Source organism: Hyla sarda, chromosome 5 (genome assembly GCF_029499605.1).
Source record: "Hyla sarda isolate aHylSar1 chromosome 5, aHylSar1.hap1, whole genome shotgun sequence".
NCBI lineage: Eukaryota > Metazoa > Chordata > Amphibia > Anura > Hylidae > Hyla > Hyla sarda.
In genome coordinates this window covers 359,186,379-359,207,906 of record NC_079193.1, presented here as the reverse complement: position 1 = coordinate 359,207,906, position 21,528 = coordinate 359,186,379, and the positions used below count along the sequence as shown (strand labels likewise).

General features: G+C 50.1%; 1 protein-coding gene across 5 annotated transcripts in view; it reads left to right on the top strand.

Annotated features, from left to right (window-relative positions):
• Positions 1 to 21,528, top strand: part of LOC130274414 (uncharacterized) — a 245,551-nt gene that overhangs the window by 151,676 nt on the left and 72,347 nt on the right. For all 5 annotated transcript variants that reach the window (XM_056522734.1, XM_056522733.1, XM_056522735.1 and 2 more), the window contains exon 15: positions 20,427 to 20,545. In XM_056522734.1, coding sequence (XP_056378709.1) covers positions 20,427 to 20,545 — 119 coding nt within the window. The remainder of the gene's footprint in view (positions 1 to 20,426; positions 20,546 to 21,528) is intronic.

Genomic DNA, 21,528 nt, shown 5'->3' with positions numbered 1-21,528 from the left:
GTTATAGGCGCCTCTTAAGTCCAATTTAGTGAAGATGTGGGCACCTTGGAGGCGATCAAAGAGTTCAGAGATGAGGGGTAAGGGGTAGCGGTTCTTAACCGTGATTTTATTAAGACCGCGGTAGTCAATGCAAGGACGTAGGGAGCCATCCTTTTTGGACACAAAGAAAAATCCGGCTCCGGCAGGAGAGGAGGATTTACGGATAAAGCCCTTTTTTAGATTCTCCTGGACGTATTCGGACATGGCAAGAGTCTCTGGGGCAGAGAGAGGATAAATTCTGCCCCGGGGTGGAGTAGTGCCCGGGAGGAGGTCGATAGGGCAATCATAAGGCCTGTGAGGAGGTAGAGTCTCAGCTTGTTTTTTGCAGAAAACATCCGCGAAGTCCATATAGGCCTTAGGGAGACCGGTTACTGGAGGAACCACAGAGTTACGGCAAGGGTTACTGGGAACCGGTTTTAGACAGTTCTTGGAACAAGAGGACCCCCAACTCTTGATCTCCCCAGTGGACCAATCCAGGGTAGGGGAATGAAGTTGAAGCCAGGGAAGTCCAAGGAGAATTTCCGAGGTGCAATTGGGGAGGACCAAAAGTTCAATCCTCTCATGATGAGATCCGATGCTCATAAGAAGGGGCTCCGTGCGGAAACGTATGGTACAGTCCAATCTTTCATTATTTACACAATTGATGTAGAGGGGTCTGGCGAGACTGGTCACCGGGATGTTGAACCTGTTGACGAGAGAGGCCAAAATAAAATTTCCTGCAGATCCAGAGTCCAAGAAGGCCACTGTAGAGAAGGAGAAGGCAGAGGCAGACATCCGCACAGGCACAGTAAGACGTGGAGAAGCTGAGTAGACATCAAGGACTGTCTCACCTTTGTGCGGAGTCAGCGTACGTCTTTCCAGGCGGGGAGGACGGATAGGACAATCTCTCAGGAAGTGTTCGGTACTAGCACAGTACAGGCAGAGGTTCTCCATACGGCGTCGTGTCCTCTCTTGAGGTGTCAGGCGAGACCGGTCGACCTGCATAGCCTCCACGGCGGGAGGCACAGGAACAGATTGCAGGGGACCAGAGGAGAGAGGAGCCGAGGAGAAGAAACGCCTCGTGCGAACAGAGTCCATATCTTGGCGGAGTTCCTGACGCCTTTCGGAAAAACGCATGTCAATGCGAGTGGCTAGGTGAATAAGTTCATGTAGATTAGCAGGAATTTCTCGTGCGGCCAGAACATCTTTAATGTTGCTGGATAGGCCTTTTTTGAAGGTCGCGCAGAGGGCCTCATTATTCCAGGACAATTCTGAAGCAAGAGTACGGAATTGTACGGCATACTCGCCAACGGAAGAATTACCCTGGACCAGGTTCAACAGGGCAGTCTCAGCAGAAGAGGCTCGGGCAGGTTCCTCAAAGACACTTCGGATTTCCGAGAAGAAGGAGTGTACAGAGGCAGTGACGGGGTCATTGCGGTCACAGAGCGGTGTGGCCCATGACAGGGCTTTTCCGGACAGAAGGCTGACTACGAAAGCCACCTTAGACCTTTCAGTGGGAAACAGGTCCGACATCATCTCCAGATGCAGGGAACATTGGGAAAGAAAGCCACGGCAAAACTTAGAGTCCCCATCAAATTTATCCGGCAAGGATAAGCGTATCCCAGGAGCGGCCACTTGCTGCGGAGGAGGTGCAGGAGCTGGCGGAGGAGATGACTGCTGAAGCTGTGGTAGTAACTGTTGTAGCATAACGGTCAGTTGAGACAGCTGTTGGCCTTGTTGCGCTATCTGTTGTGACTGCTGGGCGACCACCGTGGTGAGGTCAGCGACAACTGGCAGAGGAACTTCAGCGGGATCCATGTCCGGATCTACTGTCACGATGCCGGCTGGCAGGTAGTGGATCCTCTGTGCCAGAGAGGGATTGGCGTGGACCGTGCTAGTGGACCGGTTCTAAGCCACTACTGGTTTTCACCAGAGCCCGCCGCAAAGCGGGATGGTCTTGCTGCGGCGGTAGTGACCAGGTCGTATCCACTAGCAACGGCTCACCTCTCTGGCTGCTGAAGATAGGCGCGGTACAAGGGAGTAGGCAAAAGCAAGGTCGGACGTAGCAGAAGGTCGGGGCAGGCAGCAAGGATCGTAGTCAGGGGCAACGGCAGAAGGTCTGGAAACACAGGCAAGGAACACACAAGGAACGCTTTCACTGGCACTAAGGCAACAAGATCCGGCGAGGGAGTGAAGGGGAAGTGAGGTGATATAGGGAAGTGCACAGGTGTAAACACTAATTGGAACCACTGCGCCAATCAGCGGCGCAGTGGCCCTTTAAATCGCAGAGACCCGGCGCGCGCGCGCCCTAGGGAGCGGGGCCGCGCGCGCCGGGACAGAACAGACGGAGAGCGAGTCAGGTAGGGGAGCCGGGGTGCGCATCGCGAGCGGGCGCTACCCGCATCGCGAATCGCATCCCGGCTGGCAGCGGAATCGCAGCGCCCCGGGTCAGAGGACGTGACCGGAGCGCTGCCGCGGGGAGAGTGAAGCGAGCGCTCCGGGGAGGAGCGGGGACCCGGAGCGCTCGGCGTAACAGAGACTATGTAGGGATGGCCAGAAAGCTTAAAGCTTAACCCAAAGATGGCGGACACTGTTAATGGGGGAAACTATGCAATTCCTAAGGAAGTTTTAAAAAAGGTAGGCAGCTTTTCTTCTTTCCGACAGTTTCAGGCATAGTTTCCATATCCCCTGACCCTCTCTCCTACACCCTATTCACAGTTAAGGGTATACTAGCTGATCAGCGGAGGTCTAAGAGTGAAGGTTAATTTCTTCTAAGTGCTCAACCCCTGCTCCATCCATTCTTTATGGGACCTCCTTATGTTTGGAAGTCCCATAGAAAGTGAATGGAGCAGCTGCCCCTCCAGTCACTAGGAGGACAAGGGTTCTCCATTCTAATGATTGGTGGGGGTCCCACTGATCAACTACTCTTCTCTTGCAGGAGCTGTATTATACCTGGAGAGACCGTTTCCACCAAAGTAAAGGCCACCATTTGCAGTGTTTTCCCACTATAGCTTATAGCTGGGGATCCCCTATGGACAGAGTTAGCCATAATGAGATCAGCCCTGTCAGTAGATGAATGGAGTCTATAGGGATTCAATTATCCCTATGCTGTCTTCATCATAACACTTGTTGAATTTTAATGGTAAGAAATAAAGCATATTATATTTATGATCTGTTCGCTTTTTTCTCTTACTTCTTCGGTGAAGCCAGGCGTGTGACAATTAGGAACACAGAAGCGGAGACTCATGGCTCTTTGCCTCTGGCTAAAGCATAGGGTCAGCAGAGATGTTCCTGGCACTCATGGTGCATTATACATTCCTCCGCTGTCATTCGTGGAGACCCGCGCTCTTACATCCCAAGCTGTGATTGATGATTCAGTGACTCTCTCCATCATTTATTTCTCCCTGTCATTGTGGTATATCTGATAGACTGACAGGGGGTAGAGGACAATGGTCAGGTCATTCCCTCATCAGTCACCACCTGCTCTCATTTGTCATAGACAACAATAGGGGCACGAGCAAATCTGATGAAAAGGGACAAACTTGTATAAAGCTTAAAGGGGTACTCCGGCGCTTAGACATTTTATCCCCTATCCAAAGGATAGGTGATAAGATGCCTGATCGCGGGGGTCCCGCCGCTGGGGACCCCCGTGATCTTGCACGCCGCACACCATTAAAATCAGTCCCCGTAGCGTGTTCGCTCCGGGTCTGATTACTGTCGATCACGGGGCCGGAGCGTTGTGACGTCAAGGCTCCGCCCGGTGTGACATCACTCTCCGCCTCCCTCAATGCAAGCCTATGGGAGGGGGCGCGAATTGAGGGGGGCGTGCAAGATCACGGGGGTCCCCAGCGGCGGGACCCCCGCGATCAGGCATATTATCCCCTATCCTTAGGATAGGGGATAAGATGTCTAAGTGCCGGAGTACCCCTTTAAGGATGTCAAGATAGAGCAGGGCTGGTACTATATCCACACTACATGACAGTCTTAATTAAATTATATTATAAAATATATACCATTAAAAACTATTATACTCCAGAACTGTACTCACCATTCTGCCGGTGAGGTCACTGTGTACATACATTACATTACTTATCCTGTCCTGATCATGAGTTATATCCTGTAGATCTTTTATTAAAAAATATAAAACATTACAAAAAGAACAAACATCACCAATACAATAATACAAACAACATACACCTTTATAATATATACAATAATGAGTCCATATTAGTCCAAAAATGTCCAACCAAGTATCTTCTGGTCCAGCCTCATTCTCACCAAACAGACCGCTATAATAACAACAACTACTAAACACTCTACAATAATAATAATACTTACAGTAATAATAATAACAACAATAATAACTAAAAACTGGTCCGGTTGCATTTTACCACCCAAAATAATAAATATGTGTCAAACCACCAACAAACACCGCAAACAGAAAAACAGAATATACAATTTTTTTTTTTTTTTTTTTTTTTTTTTTGGCCCTGAGCTGGTCCCGCATCCCATGCCCCCAGTACATGATAACAGACGTCCATGAACCAGTCCAGGATTTTACTTATTTATTTTTTTAAATAAAAAGTCCCACACAGAATCCCCCCTCCCCCCATCTACCCACCACCCAACCTAACACTAAACCCCAACACAACACAACCCCTAGAAAAAAAAATACAATATATATACATATATACACATATACATAAATGTACAAACAAAACAAATATATACAAAATAATACAAACTATACAAACCAAACAACAAACAACAATAAGGCTTTTCAATCACACATACCCCTAAAGCTCAAGTTCAGTGCCTGCAAGCCCTATATCACCATATATCTACAGCACAAAACAAAAAGACTCATGTGCCAGCATCAGCCCACCACCAGGGGGAGACGACAGGCTAAGGCACTTTAAAGGCAGAGCCCCTCCACAGACGAGAGGCCCTGCCAGCACCCAGCCTCTCGTACTCCAGAGAACGCACCTTCACCAGGTCACCAAGAATGTTCCTAACCACCTCACCCACAGGGAGGATTTTACGCTGCGTCGACACTAAACACCGTGCGTTCCACGTGTAATACCTGACCACTGAGCTGACTAGGAATAAAGTGCACCGGTCCCAGCCTCCAAGGTTTCTGAATGCCCCATAGGCCCATTCCGCATAGGAGAGACTGGCCAGCCGAGGCCAACCAATGGAAGCGCCCACCCTGTTGTAAACCTCTGTGTTAAAGGGACAATGAAGCAGAAAATGCTCCATGCTTTCCAGCATGCCTCCACACTCCTCGCGGGGACATCCCCGGTCATCAGAGCTCCTGCACTTCAGATTGTCCCTCACACACAGTTTCCCGTGGAAGCAGCGCCAAGTCAAGTCCCAAAACTTCAAGGGGATCCTGATAGAATTCAAAAGCTCTAAACCCACCTCCAGATCCCGACTTGGGCAGTCCTTGAGCGCCAATGGCCTCTGGAAATGAGAAGACAGGACCCTCTTGTCAAGGAATTTCCTCGACAGAGTCCTAATCTCCCACATCCCCAGACCCCACCGACGAATAACCTTCAGAACCGGGGTAGCGTAAGCCGGGAGATGCCCGTGTGGTGTGCGAAGATCCTTCACTTGCCCTCCTGTCTCCCATTCCTGGAAGAAAGGCCGAAACCATCCCCTACAGGAGGATACCCACAGAGGAGCCCTCTCTGACCAGAGGTTTGCTATATTGGTCTTAAGAAAGGTATTTACTAGGAATACCACGGGGTTGACCATACACAACCCCCCTAGTCTCCTTGTACGGTAAGTAACCTCCCTCTTCACTAGGTTCAGTCTATTCCCCCATAACATTTGGAAGAACACACTGTAGACCCGGGTCCAAAGAGGTTCTGGCAACATACATACACTGCCCAGATATATCAGCAAAGGGAGCAGGAAAGTTTTCATCAGGTTAACCCTTTCCCGGAGGGTCAAAGACCAACCCTTCCACTGATCCACCTTCTGAGCGGCGATCTTAAGCCTGCTGTCCCAGTTTTGTTTGGGGTAATCCCCGTGACCAAATTCGATGCCGAGGACTTTTGCGGATTCCTGGGGCTCTGGAAGGGCGTCCGGGAGGTTAAAATCAGGATCTCCCCCTCCCAGCCAGAGACTCTCACACTTATCCTGATTGATCTTGGACCCGGATACCTCCGAGTAGCGGTCCACCTCTGACATCACCCATCTGCCCTCCTCTTGTGAGGAGATAAACACGGTGATATCATCAGCGTACGCTACCGCCCTCAGAGCCGAATCCGGCACCGCCAGGTCCATTCTCACCCCCGCCAACGGTCCACAACCAATCCTTCTAAGGAAAGGATCGATTGCAAACACGTACAGCAAAGGGCTCAAAGGACAACCCTGACGGACACCAGACCCAACCTCAAAAGAGCGGCCAATCCAACCATTCACAAGCGGGAAACTCTCTGCCCCTACATACAAGGTCTTAAGCCAATCAACAAAACCCCCTGGCAGGCCATATCTCAGAAGGACAGACCAGAGGTACTCATGGTTAACCCGATCAAACGCTTTTGCCTGATCCAAGGACAGCAAGTACCCCTTCCAGTGGCCAGCCCTACCCTGCTCCACAGCCTCTCGGACACTGAGCACAGCACTAAATGTACTGCGGCCCGGAACAGAGCAATGCTGAGCCCCCGAAAGGAGCCGGGGTGCAAACTCCACCAGCCGGTTAAACAGCACTTTTGCCAGAATCTTTCTGTCCGCATTGAGAAGTGCTATGGGACGCCAATTCTCAATGTGGGACGGGTCTTTACCCTTTGACAGGATGATCAGCGCTGACCTCCTCATTGACTTTGGCAAAGTGCCCGAGGATAGACACTCATTAAAAACCGCAGTCAAGAGGGGAACCAAAGGGTCCTTAAAGGTCTTATAGAACTCAGATGTTAAGCCATCCGGACCGGGTGACTTCTTGAGGGCAAGCCCATCAATAGCCATCCTGACTTCCTCTTCCCGGATCATCTCTGTCAAAACGTTAAGAGAGGGGTCTACTCCTGGTTCAGGGATGGTTTCAGCCAAGAAAGCTGATACCTTATCTCGATCTAGATCCTTCCTTCCCAAGAGGTGCGAGTAGAAGGATCTGACGACCTCCAGGATCCCTGATCTGGACCTCTTCAAGGATCCCGTACTATCAATCAGTCCTGAGACCACTTTACTACTCACTGACATCTTGCAGTTTCTGTAAGGGTCGGGCGAGCGGTACTTCCCGTAATCCCTCTCAAAAACCAAAGATGCGTGCCTATCGTACTGGCACTTCATCAACAAGGACTTCACTCTGGAGATATCCTCTCGGCTACCTCCAGTCGAGACAAGGTTCTCAAGTTTCTTCCTCAGGCCCTGGTACAAACGGTACCTGTTTAGGCTTCTGAGGCCCGAGAGCTGGCGGAAGAATCTCGCAACCCTTTCCTTGAAGATCTCCCACCACTCTGACTTACTGTTACAAAGGCCCAGCAATGGTACCTGGCTCTGAAGAAAATCCTCAAAGGACTGTCTTATCTCCGCTTCTTCCAAGAGAGACGAATTCAGCTTCCAATAGCCTCTGCCCATCCGGGGGGTCTCTGTGACATTCAGAGAAAACAAAATTAAACAGTGATCGGAGAACTCCACCTCAACAACAGACACTGCTGAAGAGACGGCTTCCTCCTTTAAATAAAACCTGTCTATCCTAGACCTACAACTACCCCTATGATAGGTGAATCCCGCGTGGCCTGGGGTGTGCCGGATGTGGACATCCACCAGGCGAGCCTCGCTCGCTATGCTATTAAGGGCGACGCTATCATAAGTCAGCTTGTCTCTGGAACCTCCCCTATCTTGGGGCCTCGTGACAGCATTGAAGTCCCCTCCAAAGACCACCTGCCGACTTGTAAAAAGATAGGGCTTGATCCTCATAAAGAGGCACTTCCGGTCCCACTTAGACTGTGGGCCGTAGATGTTAATAAGGCGAAGTTCTTGTCCCCTCATGAGGACATCTAAGATCAGGCACCTCCCCATTTCTAACTCGATAACCCGTCGGCATTCTACCGCTGCGGTAAAAAGGACCGCCACTCCGCTATACGGCTCGGCCCCAAGAGACCAGTAGGAGGGCCCATTCCTCCACTCTCTTTTAGCCTTGTAGATAGATGACATATCTGTAAGCCTGGTCTCCTGCAAAAATAAAATATCAGCATTAATATGGGCAAAAAAATCATAGGCAGCAAAACGAGCTGTATCTGACTTAATGCTGGCGACATTAATGGACGCCAGCGTCAACGGAGAGGGTGCCGCCATCAAGGGTGATTGAGTTAAACAGCTTTCTTTTTCCCACTCCCCTTCTCACCCTCCACATCAGAAGAACTCTTCACCCTCTTTAGAGAAATGGAAGTGTCCATCTCACCAGACGTCGTTTTACTTTCCTCGTCTCCGGATTCTAGGCCAGTCCCTTCCCCCGAGGACATAACCTCCCCAGGGGAAGAGGACTCGGCGCCCCCTGGAAGCCCCTCTGCCACCTCCCCCTCATCCTCCCCTTCCGAAGAAGAGGAGGAGATGTCCCTGAGGGGTCGGAATCGATTGGAAAGGCCAACCAGAAGGGAGTCAGTTTTGCCTTCCTTTGGCACCTGGACCAGGGTGGGAGAAGATCTTAAATCTCCCTTTTTTTTTTTACTTGTACCCCGCTTTCGTGTCTCCTTCTGCCATCCCACATCATCCTCCTCCACGCTATCTGAGGAGATGGCACCTTCCTCATTCTGGATCCTCCTGACCTCCTCATTCAGCTCGCCATCCCTCAGGGTCTCAGCAGCAAGGTTGGCCTCTGGGACAGAATGAGAGGTCGTCCCAGTAACCCGGGCTTTCCCCATCACCCTATCCCTTTGGCGTTTATCAAGACGTCTTAGTTGGGCTGGTGTCTTTCTCTTGCTGTTCCTCACTGACCCCTCAGTTCCTCCACCCCTGCTAGTCCCCTCCCCAGCAGATTCCGGCTCGTGATCTTCACCCGCTGGGGACAAGACTGCATTTGCGAAAGAACGAGGACAACGACTGAATGGGTGACCTAAGTCACCACACAGGTGACACCTAATCTCCGCACAAGATGCGGCAAGATGGCCTACACCCCCACACAAGGCACATTTCTGCACCGTACAGTTTGCACTGAAGTGTGTGGGGTCACCACATCTGTGACAGAGCTTCGGCTGACCCCGGTAGAAAATCTGGATACGATCCCTGCCGAGAAAGGCAGAGGATGGAATATGGGTAACTGTATTTCCTGAACGTTTAAGTTTTACCAGAAACGTCCAGGCTCCTGACCAGATGCCAAACTCGTCCCTGTTCTTCTGCGGGACCCCCATTACCTCGCCATACCGTCCTAACCAGGTGATGATGTCAACACAAGAGAGTGATTCGTTACGGGTCAAAACGGTCACTCTCTTGATTTCGTTTTGACGAGACAATGCCTGTACGGCAAAGTCTCGCCAGCCGGGCTCATTCTTTACCAATTCATAATTCGACCAGAAAAGCTCAAGCCCCTCTGGCCGAACAAAACTGATATCGAATTCAGGAGCACCGTAGGGATGTATCAAGGCAAAGATATCAACTGCCTTGAAGCCCATCTTTAGCAAGAGCTCAACCACTTTGGTCCTTGAAGGACACCTATCTTCGCCCTGCCACCGAAGACGGACCACATTCCTACGGTTACTACCTGCCCCGGCTGTTGGGAGGGACCACACAGTATCGCCCCCTCTTTCCTCTCGGAAGGCAGAGAGACCGTGTCTCTCTATCCAGAAGGACAGATCAACTGCTCTACCCTCTACATTAATCGACCTTTCCCCCTTTTTCAGAGCCTCCAGGAGACGTCGCTGCAATAAACCGTCCCTAGAGTCAGGAGACGAGGAAAGTATTCTACTTCCCCCAGCAGTGACATTGGCATAACTCCTATGGTCTGTCACCACTGGGGGGGCAACCGGACCAGACCCTACACCTACACCACTTCTAATGACAACATCCCCACCACCCCCAATAACAACATTAGCACTTCCCCCAACAACATTGTTTCCAATAACATCATCTGTAGTCCCATCACCGCCCCTAATTTCAGCAACAGCAAAATCACCTTCTCCAATAATATTAACCTCCATCCGCTCCCCAGTCATACACCCCGTACCCCCATTTACCTTCTCATTCACACTGGCTGGACCAGAAACAGATAATCCGGCCTCAGCATCACGGGGCACTAGGGCTGGGACAACCTCCGCTGGCCCTTTAAGGGACCGGGCAGCATGCTTGCCCGGTCTAGAGGAGGCCCCAGCCCTGTTCTTATTAGTGCCCTCCGCCTCATCAGCATCATCTCCAGTCTTTTCATGGCGCCGCTGATCAATGGGATCAGCGGCACCAATACAAAACAAACGTTTTTCTTCACTTTTGGGAGTGTCCGTTATGCCCTTTGCTACCTCCGGCACTGAGTCACCCCCCTCTCCCACAGGGGAGCGAACTACAGCACCGGAGTCTGCCTCTCTGCCCACCGCTGGGCCGCCCTCACTGTACGGCCTTTCGGCCGATGCCTTCTCTGCTCCATCCCTGCTACTGCAAACAGGCATGGAGCTCTGCGCCCTTTTAGTATCTGTACTCTCCCCGCACCTTTGCACCGAGTCCACCACAGAACACGGGCTGGGCTGGGTAACGGGGCTTGCACAATGAGCTGACCCTGCGGCCGACTCAGGGTATACAGGGAGGGGGGTGTAGATGTAACTCACCACTTCTTGCTGCTTTGGCTTGGTCTTCTTTTTCTTCTTACCCCCAGGTGCCTCATTTGGGAGCTCATCTCCAAACATCAGGTTCTGAGGACACACTGGGGATTCCAGCATGCGGATCTGGGCCATTAGCGCCCCTCCCTGGTAGCTGCTGTCACTGTCCTCCCCTGAGTCGGCAGGTGATACTGCTGGTTGCTGTGCAGGGGGCCCACTGTACGGGGCCTGCTGCTGTTGCCGCAGGCCACCAGGTGGATCTGGCTGTAGTTCTTCCTCCATCTCCTCCACATCATCCACCTGGCTCTCAGGTTGCAGCCCCATCAACCTTTTATTTTTTTCTTCTTCTGTCACCCTGAAGCGCTCCTCATTTTCCAGTTTCTCTTTAAATGGACCACTCTTCTCCAATAATTCGGCTCTCCTCTCCTCCAAAACTTGTATTTCAGACATTAGTGTCTTTATCTCCCCCTGGATCTCTGTCTTTTTCCTTTTTGGAGTAATCTTGGCCTTGGCCCGGGCACAGCGCAGTTCCTCTCGGAGCCTCCTGATGGCCTTACAGGCGTCTTCATACTCACGGAGGTGACTTTTTACCCGGGAGGTATAGGTGGAAATAGACTCCCGGGTCCTCAGCACTCCCCAACCTTCCTCACTGAGGTCGGCTTCACCTCCGTGAGCACTCTGCCTTCTTCCTGATGAACCCAGCTTTCCGCTGGAAGCACCCAGCTTTCCCGAGGTGGATCCAGCCTTGGAGCTTCTCGCCTCTGTGGGGGGAGTTGGAGCAGCATTGCTGCGACTCCTGGTGGAACGCCTCACCCCCAAATCCTCCGATGTTCCGGCCGCTTGCTGGCTTCTACTGCTCCCCTGCGGCCTAGTCCGAGGAGCAGAAGCCTGGGCCTCGCCTCCCTCACTCATGCCTGGAAACCCACTCCCTCCCTGGGGAGGAGGAAGCAGGCCCCAGGTGGAACAGATGGTAATTCCCTGGAGCTCAGGAGACACAGCAGACACACAGCACAGCTGAAGCACGACCACACCCGCAACTAATTGGTCAGCACTCCAGAGCTGTACTCACTACTCTGCTGGTGGGGTCACTGTGTACATACATTACATTACTTATCCTGTACTGATCCTGAGTTATATCCTGTATTATACTCCAGAGCTGTACTCACTATTCTGCTGGTGGGGTCACTGTGTACATACATTACATTACTTATCCTGTACTGATCCTGAGTTATATCCTGTATTATACTCCAGAGCTGTACTCACTATTCTGCTGGTGAGGTCACTGTGTACATACATTGCATTACTTATCCTGTCCTGTGCTGCATCCTTTTTATGGTTTCATCATTAACATTCATCAGATTTTTAACATGTCATTCTGCTGTGATGATGTATTGCGGTTTTCATGGCGTCATAAATATGGAGTCTAGTTCACTGCTATGTAATTACATCCTGTAGGAACTAAATGTGGTCCAAGCCTAGAGGTCACATGTCTGTGCTACAGGTTCTAAAACATTACTGTATCTTATTACTCTGCTCAGATTTTTTGTTATCAGGGATGAATGAAGTCGGCCGCCCCATGGGACATCTATTATTATCCAAAGAAGATTCTACACACATTAGAAATTCCTGCCCTGGGCTCTGTTCACACATGTGTATAAGGTTTTCCATCACGTTTCGTGGATACAGCAAAACTACAAAATTCAGCATGCCTAGACAGCAGAAAGGGGCCATATAAAAAAAACTAAAAAAAAAAACTGTGTAATTTAAAGGGGTACTCCGGTGGAAAAAAAAATGTTTTCAAATCAACTGGCTCCAAAAAGTTAAACAGATTTGTAAATGATTTCTATTAAAAAATCATAACCCTTCCAGTAGTTATCAGCTGCTGTGTACTACAGAGAAATTTGTGAAGTTCTTTTCTGTCTGACCACAGTGCTCTCTGCTGACACCTCTGTCCATGTCAGGAACTGTCCAGAGCAGGATAGGTTTGCTATGGAGATTTGCTCCTGCTCTGGACAGTTCCTGATATGGACAGAGGTGTAAGCAGGGAGAACTGTGGTCAGACAGAAAAGTACTTCGCAAATTTATCTGCAGTATACAGCAGCTGATAAGTACTGGAACCGTTGGGATTTTTTAATAGAAGTAATTAACAAATTTGATCTGTTTAACTTTCTGACACCAGTTGATTTTAAAACATTTGTTTTCCACTTGTTTCCACTGGAGTTCCCCTTTAAGTTACAGTAATATAAATCAAATTTTTTTTTGTTCTGGTTGGGAAGAAGGGGGTGGCCGGTTGTGTTGATGGAACAAGGGCATATTGTTGTCTGTCAGGAACAAACTGACCTCTATTATAGGGTCGATAGTAAGATCCGTGGCTGGAAGGGTGATCCCTACCCCTTCTAGCCTTGTTAAAAACCTTTCCTTTGTGCCTTATCAAGACTGGAAGTTTGGGCCTTATCAAGACTGGAAAACAGCCCGACAAATTTGTTAATATTCTTAATGAAAGACTCGCCAAAGAGAAGGCCATCCGCAGATGGGCCTGGCTCGTCACTGGCTAAATGGGTCAACTGCGGGTCCAGTCGCATCAGGACGGACCTACGGCGCTCCGCCGACATTGCAGTGTTGGCATTACTGAGCATGCATACCGCTCTCAACGCCCAACCCCTCAGAACCTCAGCGTTCACAGGGGCGCCGGAAGTGACCGCCTGTTCGGACAAGTCCAAAATCTTGGTCAGTGGACCCAGGACATCCAATAACTTGTCCTGCACCCCCTTGAATGATTTATCTATTCCCTTCTTCGGGTTCTTGCCCGATTTGAGAAGGTACTTCACCAATATGGGGTCCAATTCAGGCGTCATCGCCACCTTATTGTCAATGGACGGTCTAGGGCATTCCGCCCTGAGTTTATTATGGTTGGCGCGATCCAGCGACTTCCTCAACCAAGCTGCAGCAGAAAGAAAGAGGAGGAGCTGCAGCCAGTTTATATGGGACAGTCTTTGTGATGATTGGTGGAGATGAGAGAGGGAGTTACAATGGTTACTAGGTGCATAGACACCAGCATTTTTTCTTTGTATGTTATTAATGCTTGAATTTCTTTCTGCTATTGAGTAAATTAAAGAAGGAATATGCATCTGATACGAGCCTCCTGTCTGGAATAAAATTGTTAATAAATGTGAATAAGCCACTTAATAAAAGTTTTCCAATTTTTGAAATAAAATAATGTAAGCAAAAAATAAACATAATTGTCACGGCTCGGCTGGCAGGAGGTGGATCCTCTGTGCCAGAGAGGGATTGGCGTGGACCGTGCTAGTGGACCGGTTCTAAGCTGCTACTGGTTTTCACCAGAGCCCGCCGCAAAGCGGGATGGTCTTGCAGCGGCGGTAGCAACCAGGTCGTATCCACTAGCAACGGCTCAACCTCTCTGACTGCTGAAGATAGGCGCGGTACAAGGGAGTAGACAAGAGCAAGGTCGGACGTAGCAGAAGGTCGGGGCAGGCAGCAAGGATCGTAGTCAGGGGCAATGGCAGGAGGTCTGGAACACAGGCTAGGAACACACTGGGAAACGCTTTCACTGGCACAATGGCAACAAGATCCGTCAAGGAAGGAAAGGGGAAGTGAGGTATATATAGGGAAGTGCACAGGTGAATAAACTAATTAAGCCAACTGCGCCAATCAGCGGCGCAGTGGCCCTTTAAATCGTAGAGACCCGGTGCGCGCGCGCCCTAAGGAGCGGGGCCGCGCGCGCCGGGACAGGACCGACGGAGAGCGAGTCAGGTACGGGAGCCGGGGTGCGCATCGCGAGCGGGCGCCACCCGCATCGCGAATCGCATCCCGGCTGGGAGAGGTATCGCAGCGCACCCGGTCAGCAGGTCTGACCGGGGCGCTGCGATTGCGAGGAAGTTGCGAGCGCTCCGGGGAGGAGCGGGGACCCGGAGCGCTCGGCGTAACAGTACCCCCCCCCTTGGGTCTCCCCCTCTTCTTGGAGCCTGAGAACCTGAGGACCAGACTTTTGTCTAGGATGTTGTCCTCAGGTTCCCAGGATCTCTCTTCAGGACCACAGCCCTCCCAATCTACCAAAAAAAATCTTTTTCCTCTGACCGTCTTGGAGGCCAGTATCTCCTTTACGGAGAAGATGTCAGAAGAACCGGAAACAGGAGTGGGAGAAACAAGTTTGGGAGAGAAACGGTTGATGATGAGTGGTTTAAGGAGAGAGACATGGAAGGCATTGGGAATACGAAGAGAAGGAGGAAGAAGGAGTTTGTAAGAGACAGGATTAATCTGGCACAAGACTTTGAAAGGACCAAGATAGCGTGGTCCCAGTTTGTAACTGGGGACACGAAAGCGGACATATTTAGCGGAGAGCCATACCTTGTCTCCGGGAGCAAAGATGGGGGGAGCTCTTCTTTTCTTATCGGCAAACTTTTTCATGCGAGATGAAGCCTGTAAAAGAGAATTTTGGGTCTCTTTCCATATGGTGGAAAGATCACGAGTCACTTCATCTACAGCGGGCAAACCGGAGGACAAGGGAATAGGGAGGGGGGGAAGAGGGTGACGGCCGTACACCACGAAAAATGGGGATTTAGCAGAAGATTCAGAGACTCTAAAGTTGTACGAGAATTCGGCCCAAGGTAGAAGATCTGCCCAGTCATCCTGGCGGGAGGAAACAAAATGCCGTAAATAGTCACCCAGGACCTGGTTAATTCTTTCTACTTGCCCATTGGATTGAGGATGATAAGCAGAAGAGAAGTTTAATTTAATCTTGAGTTGTTTACAGAGAGCCCTCCAGAATTTTGACACGAATTGGACACCTCTATCCGAGACAATCTGCGTGGGCAAACCGTGAAGACGAAAAATGTGTACAAAAAATTGTTTTGCCAACTGAGGCGCTGAAGGAAGACCAGGAAGAGGAATAAAATGTGCCATCTTGGAAAATCGATCAACGACCACCCAAACAACAGTGTTGCCACGGGATGGGGGTAGGTCTGTAATAAAGTCCATACCAATCAGAGACCAAGGCTGTTCGGGGACAGGCAGAGGGTGAAGGAGACCAGCAGGCTTCTGGCGAGGAGTCTTATCCCGGGCACAGACAGTACAGGCCCGCACAAAATCAACAACATCTGTTTCCAGAGTCGGCCACCAATAGAAACGAGAGATGAGTTGCAAGGACTTTTTGATGCCCGCATGGCCTGCAAGGTGGGAGGAGTGACCCCATTTGAGAATCCCAAGACGTTGGCGTGGAGAAACGAAGGTCTTCCCTGGAGGAGTTTGCCTGATGGAGGCTGGAGAAGAGGAGATCAGACAGTCAGGAGGAATGATGTGTTGCGGAGAGACCTCTACTTCCGAGGCATCCGAGGAACGAGAGAGAGCATCGGCCCTAATGTTCTTGTCGACAGGGCGAAAATAAATTTCAAAGTTAAAACGGGCAAAGAACAACGACCACCTGGCCTGGCGAGGATTCAGCCGTTGGGCAGACTGGAGATAGGAGAGATTCTTGTGATCGGTGAAAATGATAACTGGAAATTTTGATACCTCCAGCAGATGCCTCCATTCCTCAAGTGCCAATTTAATGGCCAGTAGTTCTCGATCCCCGATGGAGTAGTTCCTCTCCGCCGGAGAGAAGGTCCTAGAAAAAAAACCACAAGTAACAGCATGCCCGGAAGAATTTTTTTGTAGAAGGACCGCTCCAGCTCCCACTGAGGAGGCATCAACCTCCAATAGGAAGGGTTTAGATGGGTCAGGTCTGGAGAGCACGGGAGCAGAAGAAAAGGCAGACTTGAGCCGTTTAAATGCGTCTTCCGCTTGGGGAGACCAGGACTTAGGATTGGCATTTTTCTTGGTTAAAGCCACGATAGGAGCCACAATAGTGGAAAAATGTGGAATGAATTGTCTGTAATAATTGGCGAACCCCAAAAAACGTTGGATAGCACGTAGTCCGGAGGGGCGTGGCCAATCTAAGACGGCAGAGAGTTTATCTGGGTCCATTTGTAGTCCCTGGCCAGAGACCAAGTATCCTAGGAAAGGAAGAGATTGACATTCAAACAGACATTTCTCCATTTTGGCATAGAGTTGATTGTCTCGAAGTCTCTGAAGAACCATGCGGACATGCTGGCGATGTTCTTCTAAGTTGGCAGAAAAAATCAGAATATCGTCCAGATACACAACAACACAGGAATATAAGAGATCACGAAAAATTTCATTAACAAAGTCTTGGAAGACGGCAGGGGCGTTGCACAGGCCAAAGGGCATGACCAGATACTCAAAGTGTCCATCTCTGGTGTTAAATGCAGTTTTCCATTCGTCCCCCTCCCTGATGCGGATGAGATTATATGCACCTCTTAAGTCCAGTTTGGTAAAGATGTGGGCACCTTGAAGGCGATCAAAGAGTTCAGAGATAAGAGGTAGGGGGTAGCGGTTTTTTACCGTGATTTTATTAAGTCCGCGGTAATCAATGCAAGGACGTAGGGAGCCATCTTTTTTGGACACAAAGAAAAATCCAGCTCCGGCAGGAGAGGAGGATTTGCGGATAAACCCCTTTTTTAAATTTTCCTGGATGTATTCAGACATAGCAAGCGTCTCTGGAGCGGACAGAGGATAAATTCTGCCCCGGGGTGGAGTAGTGCCCGGGAGGAGGTCAATAGGACAGTCAAAAGGCCTGTGAGGAGGTAGAGTCTCAGCTTGCTTTTTGCAAAATACATCAGCATAGTCCATATAAGCCTTAGGAAGACCGGTTACAGGGGGAACCACAGGGTCACGGCAGGGAGTACTGGGAACCGGTTTAAGACAGTCCTTGAAACAAGAAGTACCCCAGCTCTTGATCTCTCCTGTGGACCAATCAAGGGTTGGGGAATGGCGTTGAAGCCACGGTAGTCCAAGGAGAATTTCGGAAGTGCAATTGGAGAGGACCAAAAACTCAATTTTTTCGTGATGAGGTCCGATGCACATTAGGAGGGGTTCCATGCGGTAACTCACGGCACAGTCCAATCTTTCATTGTTAACACAATTGATGTAGAGAGGTCTGGCGAGACTGGTCACTGGGATGTTGAACCTGTTGATGAGAGAGGCCAAAATAAAATTTCCTGCAGATCCGGAATCCAAGAAGGCCTTAGTAGAGAAGGAGAAGGTAGAGGCAGATATCCGCACAGGCACAGTAAGGCGTGGAGAAGCAGAGTTGACATCAAGAACTGTCTCACCTTTGTGCGGAGTCAGCGTACGTCTTTCCAGGCGGGGAGGACGGATAGGACAATCCTTCAGGAAGTGTTCGGTACCGGCACAGTACAGGCAAAGATTCTCCATGCGGCGTCGTGTCCTCTCTTGAGGTGTCAAGCGAGACCGGTCAACTTGCATAGCCTCCACGGCGGGAGGCACAGGAACGGATTGCAGAGGACCAGAGGAGAGAGGAGCCGGGGAGAAAAAACGCCTCGTGCGAACAAAGTCCATATCCTGGCGGAGCTCCTGACGCCTTTCGGAAAAATGCATGTCAATGCGAGTGGCAAGATGAATGAGTTCATGCAGGTTAGCAGGAATTTCTCGTGCGGCCAGAACATCTTTAATGTTGCTGGATAGGCCTTTTTTAAAGGTCGCGCAGAGGGCCTCATTATTCCAGGATAATTCGGAAGCAAGAGTACGGAATTGTACGGCGTACTCGCCAACGGAAGAATTACCCTGGACCAGGTTCAGCAGGGCAGTCTCAGCAGAAGAGGCTCGGGCAGGTTCCTCAAAGACACTTCGAATTTCCGAGAAAAAGGAGTGTACAGAGGCAGTGACGGGGTCATTGCGGTCCCAGAGCGGTGTGGCCCATGACAGAGCTTTCCCAGACAGAAGGCTGACTACGAAAGCCACCTTAGACCTTTCAGTAGGAAAGTGGTCCGACATCATCTCCAAGTGCAGGGAACATTGTGAAAGAAAGCCACGGCAAAACTTAGAGTCCCCATCAAATTTATCCGGCAAGGAAAGTCGTAGGCCGGAAGCGGCCACTCGCTGCGGAGGAGGTGCAGGAGCTGGCGGAGGAGATGATTGCTGAAGCTGTGGTAGTAGCTGCTGTAGCATCACGGTCAGTTGAGACAGCTGGTGGCCTTGTTGCGCTATCTGTTGCGACTGCTGGGCGACCACCGTGGTGAGGTCGGCGACAACTGGCAGTGGAACTTCAGCGGGATCCATGGCCGGATCTACTGTCACGGCTCGGCTGGCAGGAGGTGGATCCTCTGTGCCAGAGAGGGATTGGCGTGGACCGTGCTAGTGGACCGGTTCTAAGCTGCTACTGGTTTTCACCAGAGCCCGCCGCAAAGCGGGATGGTCTTGCAGCGGCGGTAGCAACCAGGTCGTATCCACTAGCAACGGCTCAACCTCTCTGACTGCTGAAGATAGGCGCGGTACAAGGGAGTAGACAAGAGCAAGGTCGGACATAGCAGAAGGTCGGGGCAGGCAGCAAGGATCGTAGTCAGGGGCAACGGCAGGAGGTCTGGAACACAGGCTAGGAACACACTGGGAAACGCTTTCACTGGCACGATGGCAACAAGATCCGGCAAGGAAGGAAAGGGGAAGTGAGGTATATATAGGGAAGTGCACAGGTGAATAAACTAATTAAGCCAACTGCGCCAATCAGCGGCGCAGTGGCCCTTTAAATCGTAGAGACCCGGCGCGCGCGCGCCCTAAGGAGCGGGGCCGCGCGCGCCGGGACAGGACCGACGGAGAGCGAGTCAGGTACGGGAGCCGGGGTGCGCATCGCGAGCGGGCGCCACCCGCATCGCGAATCGCATCCCGGCTGGGAGAGGTATCGCAGCGCACCCGGTCAGCAGGTCTGACCGGGGCGCTGCGATTGCGAGGAAGTTGCGAGCGCTCCGGGGAGGAGCGGGGACCCGGAGCGCTCGACGTAACAGTACCCCCCCCCTTGGGTCTCCCCCTCTTCTTGGAGCCTGAGAACCTGAGGACCAGACTTTTGTCTAGGATGTTGTCCTCAGGTTCCCAGGATCTCTCTTCAGGACCACAGCCCTCCCAATCTACCAAAAAAAATCTTTTTTGGTAGATTGGGAAGTTGAAGTTGAGTTGTTCTTTTCTGTCTAAGTGCTCTCTGATGACACGTGTCTCGGGAACTGTCCAGAGTAGAAGCAAATCCCCATAGCAAACCTCTTCTACTCTTTGCAGTTCCCGAGACAAGCAGAGATGTCAGCAGAGAGCACTATTGGCAGACAGAAAAGAAAAACTCAACTTCAGCATCTGATAATTATTGGAAGGATTAAGATTTTTTTAATAGAAGTAATTTACAAATCTGTTTAACTTTCTGGAGCCAGTTGATATATATAAAAAAAAAAAAAAGTTTTTTCCTGGAATACCCCTTTAAGGGGTTAAAATCTAGGACCAGAGATCATACACTTACGTATGATACAGTTTTTCCCAATTAGGTGCCTCCAGCTGTTGCCAAACTACAACGCTCAGTGTGCGCTGTCGGGGCATTCTAGGAGTTGTCGTTTTGCAACAGCTGGAGGCACCCTGGTAGGGAAACACTGGTATGGTCTGTAATGTGTCACATATACTGTATGTACGCTTTTGTCCCCATAAACAACCAGCACCTGGCCATATGCCATGTATTACTAATACTTCTATGAACGCTCTCCAGCTTCTCATGTTTGGCGCTTTATGTAATGTTTTTTTGTTTTTTATTTTTATCAGTCAAATTGGTCCGTTCATTGTGATGCTGGGAAAGGTTGTGACAGACGTCCTAAAATTCCTCTTTCTCTACGGAGAGTTTTACATTCCCTACGCCTGTGCGTTCTGGATCATTTTCGGAGGTAACGTAATTGCGTCTTTTGTTAATTTGCCTATATATGTGATACGTTTTTTTTTTTTTTTTTATACATCATCAGACACATTAACACTATCAAATGCTGGAAGCAAGTAATGATTTTTCCACTGCTGCCCCCACTACAGCCACCCACCCCCGCAGGGTTCACAACCCCGATTTCATTCCATCCGAATAAGATAATTACATGGAGTCGATCCAGACACAGATCAGATGCAACGCGCATAATTTATAACGTGTAAATAGCAGAGCAGTGGTCATCAAACTGTGGACCTCCAGAGGTTGCAAAATTACAACTCCCAGCATGCCCGGACAGCCAACGGCTGTCTGGGCATGCTGGGAGTTGTAGTTTTGCAATGTCTGGAGGTCCACAGTTTGGAGACCATTGCTCTACTAAGTATGAAAAACTTCATCATGATGATAATGTGTAAATAATACTTAGCAGAGCAGTGGGCATCTATCTATCTGCGGACCTCCAGATGTTGCAAACCACAACTCCCAGCATGCCCGGACAGCCAACGGCTGTCCGGCCATGCTGGGAGTTGTAGTTTTGCAACATCTGGAGGTCCACAGTTTGGAGACCATTTCTCTACTAAGTATGAAAAACGTCATCATGATAAAAATGTGTAAATAATACTTAGCAGAGCAGTGGTCATCAAAACTGTGAACCTTCAGATGTTGCAAAAATACAACTCCCAGCATGCCCGGACAGCCAACGGCTGTCCGTGCATGCTGGGAGTTGTAGTTTTGCAAGTTCTGAAAGTCCACAGTTTGGAGACCATTGCTCAACTAAGTATTGAAAAAACGTCATTATAATGTTGTAGAATGTACAAAGTGTTATTTTTTATACGTACTATTATATAGACAATGCACAGTTTCCACACACATTAAAGACAATGAAGGAAAAATATAACAAAACCATGAGTAAATTAGAAAGCACCTTCTGGCTAAGCTTAGAATCTGCAATGTTTT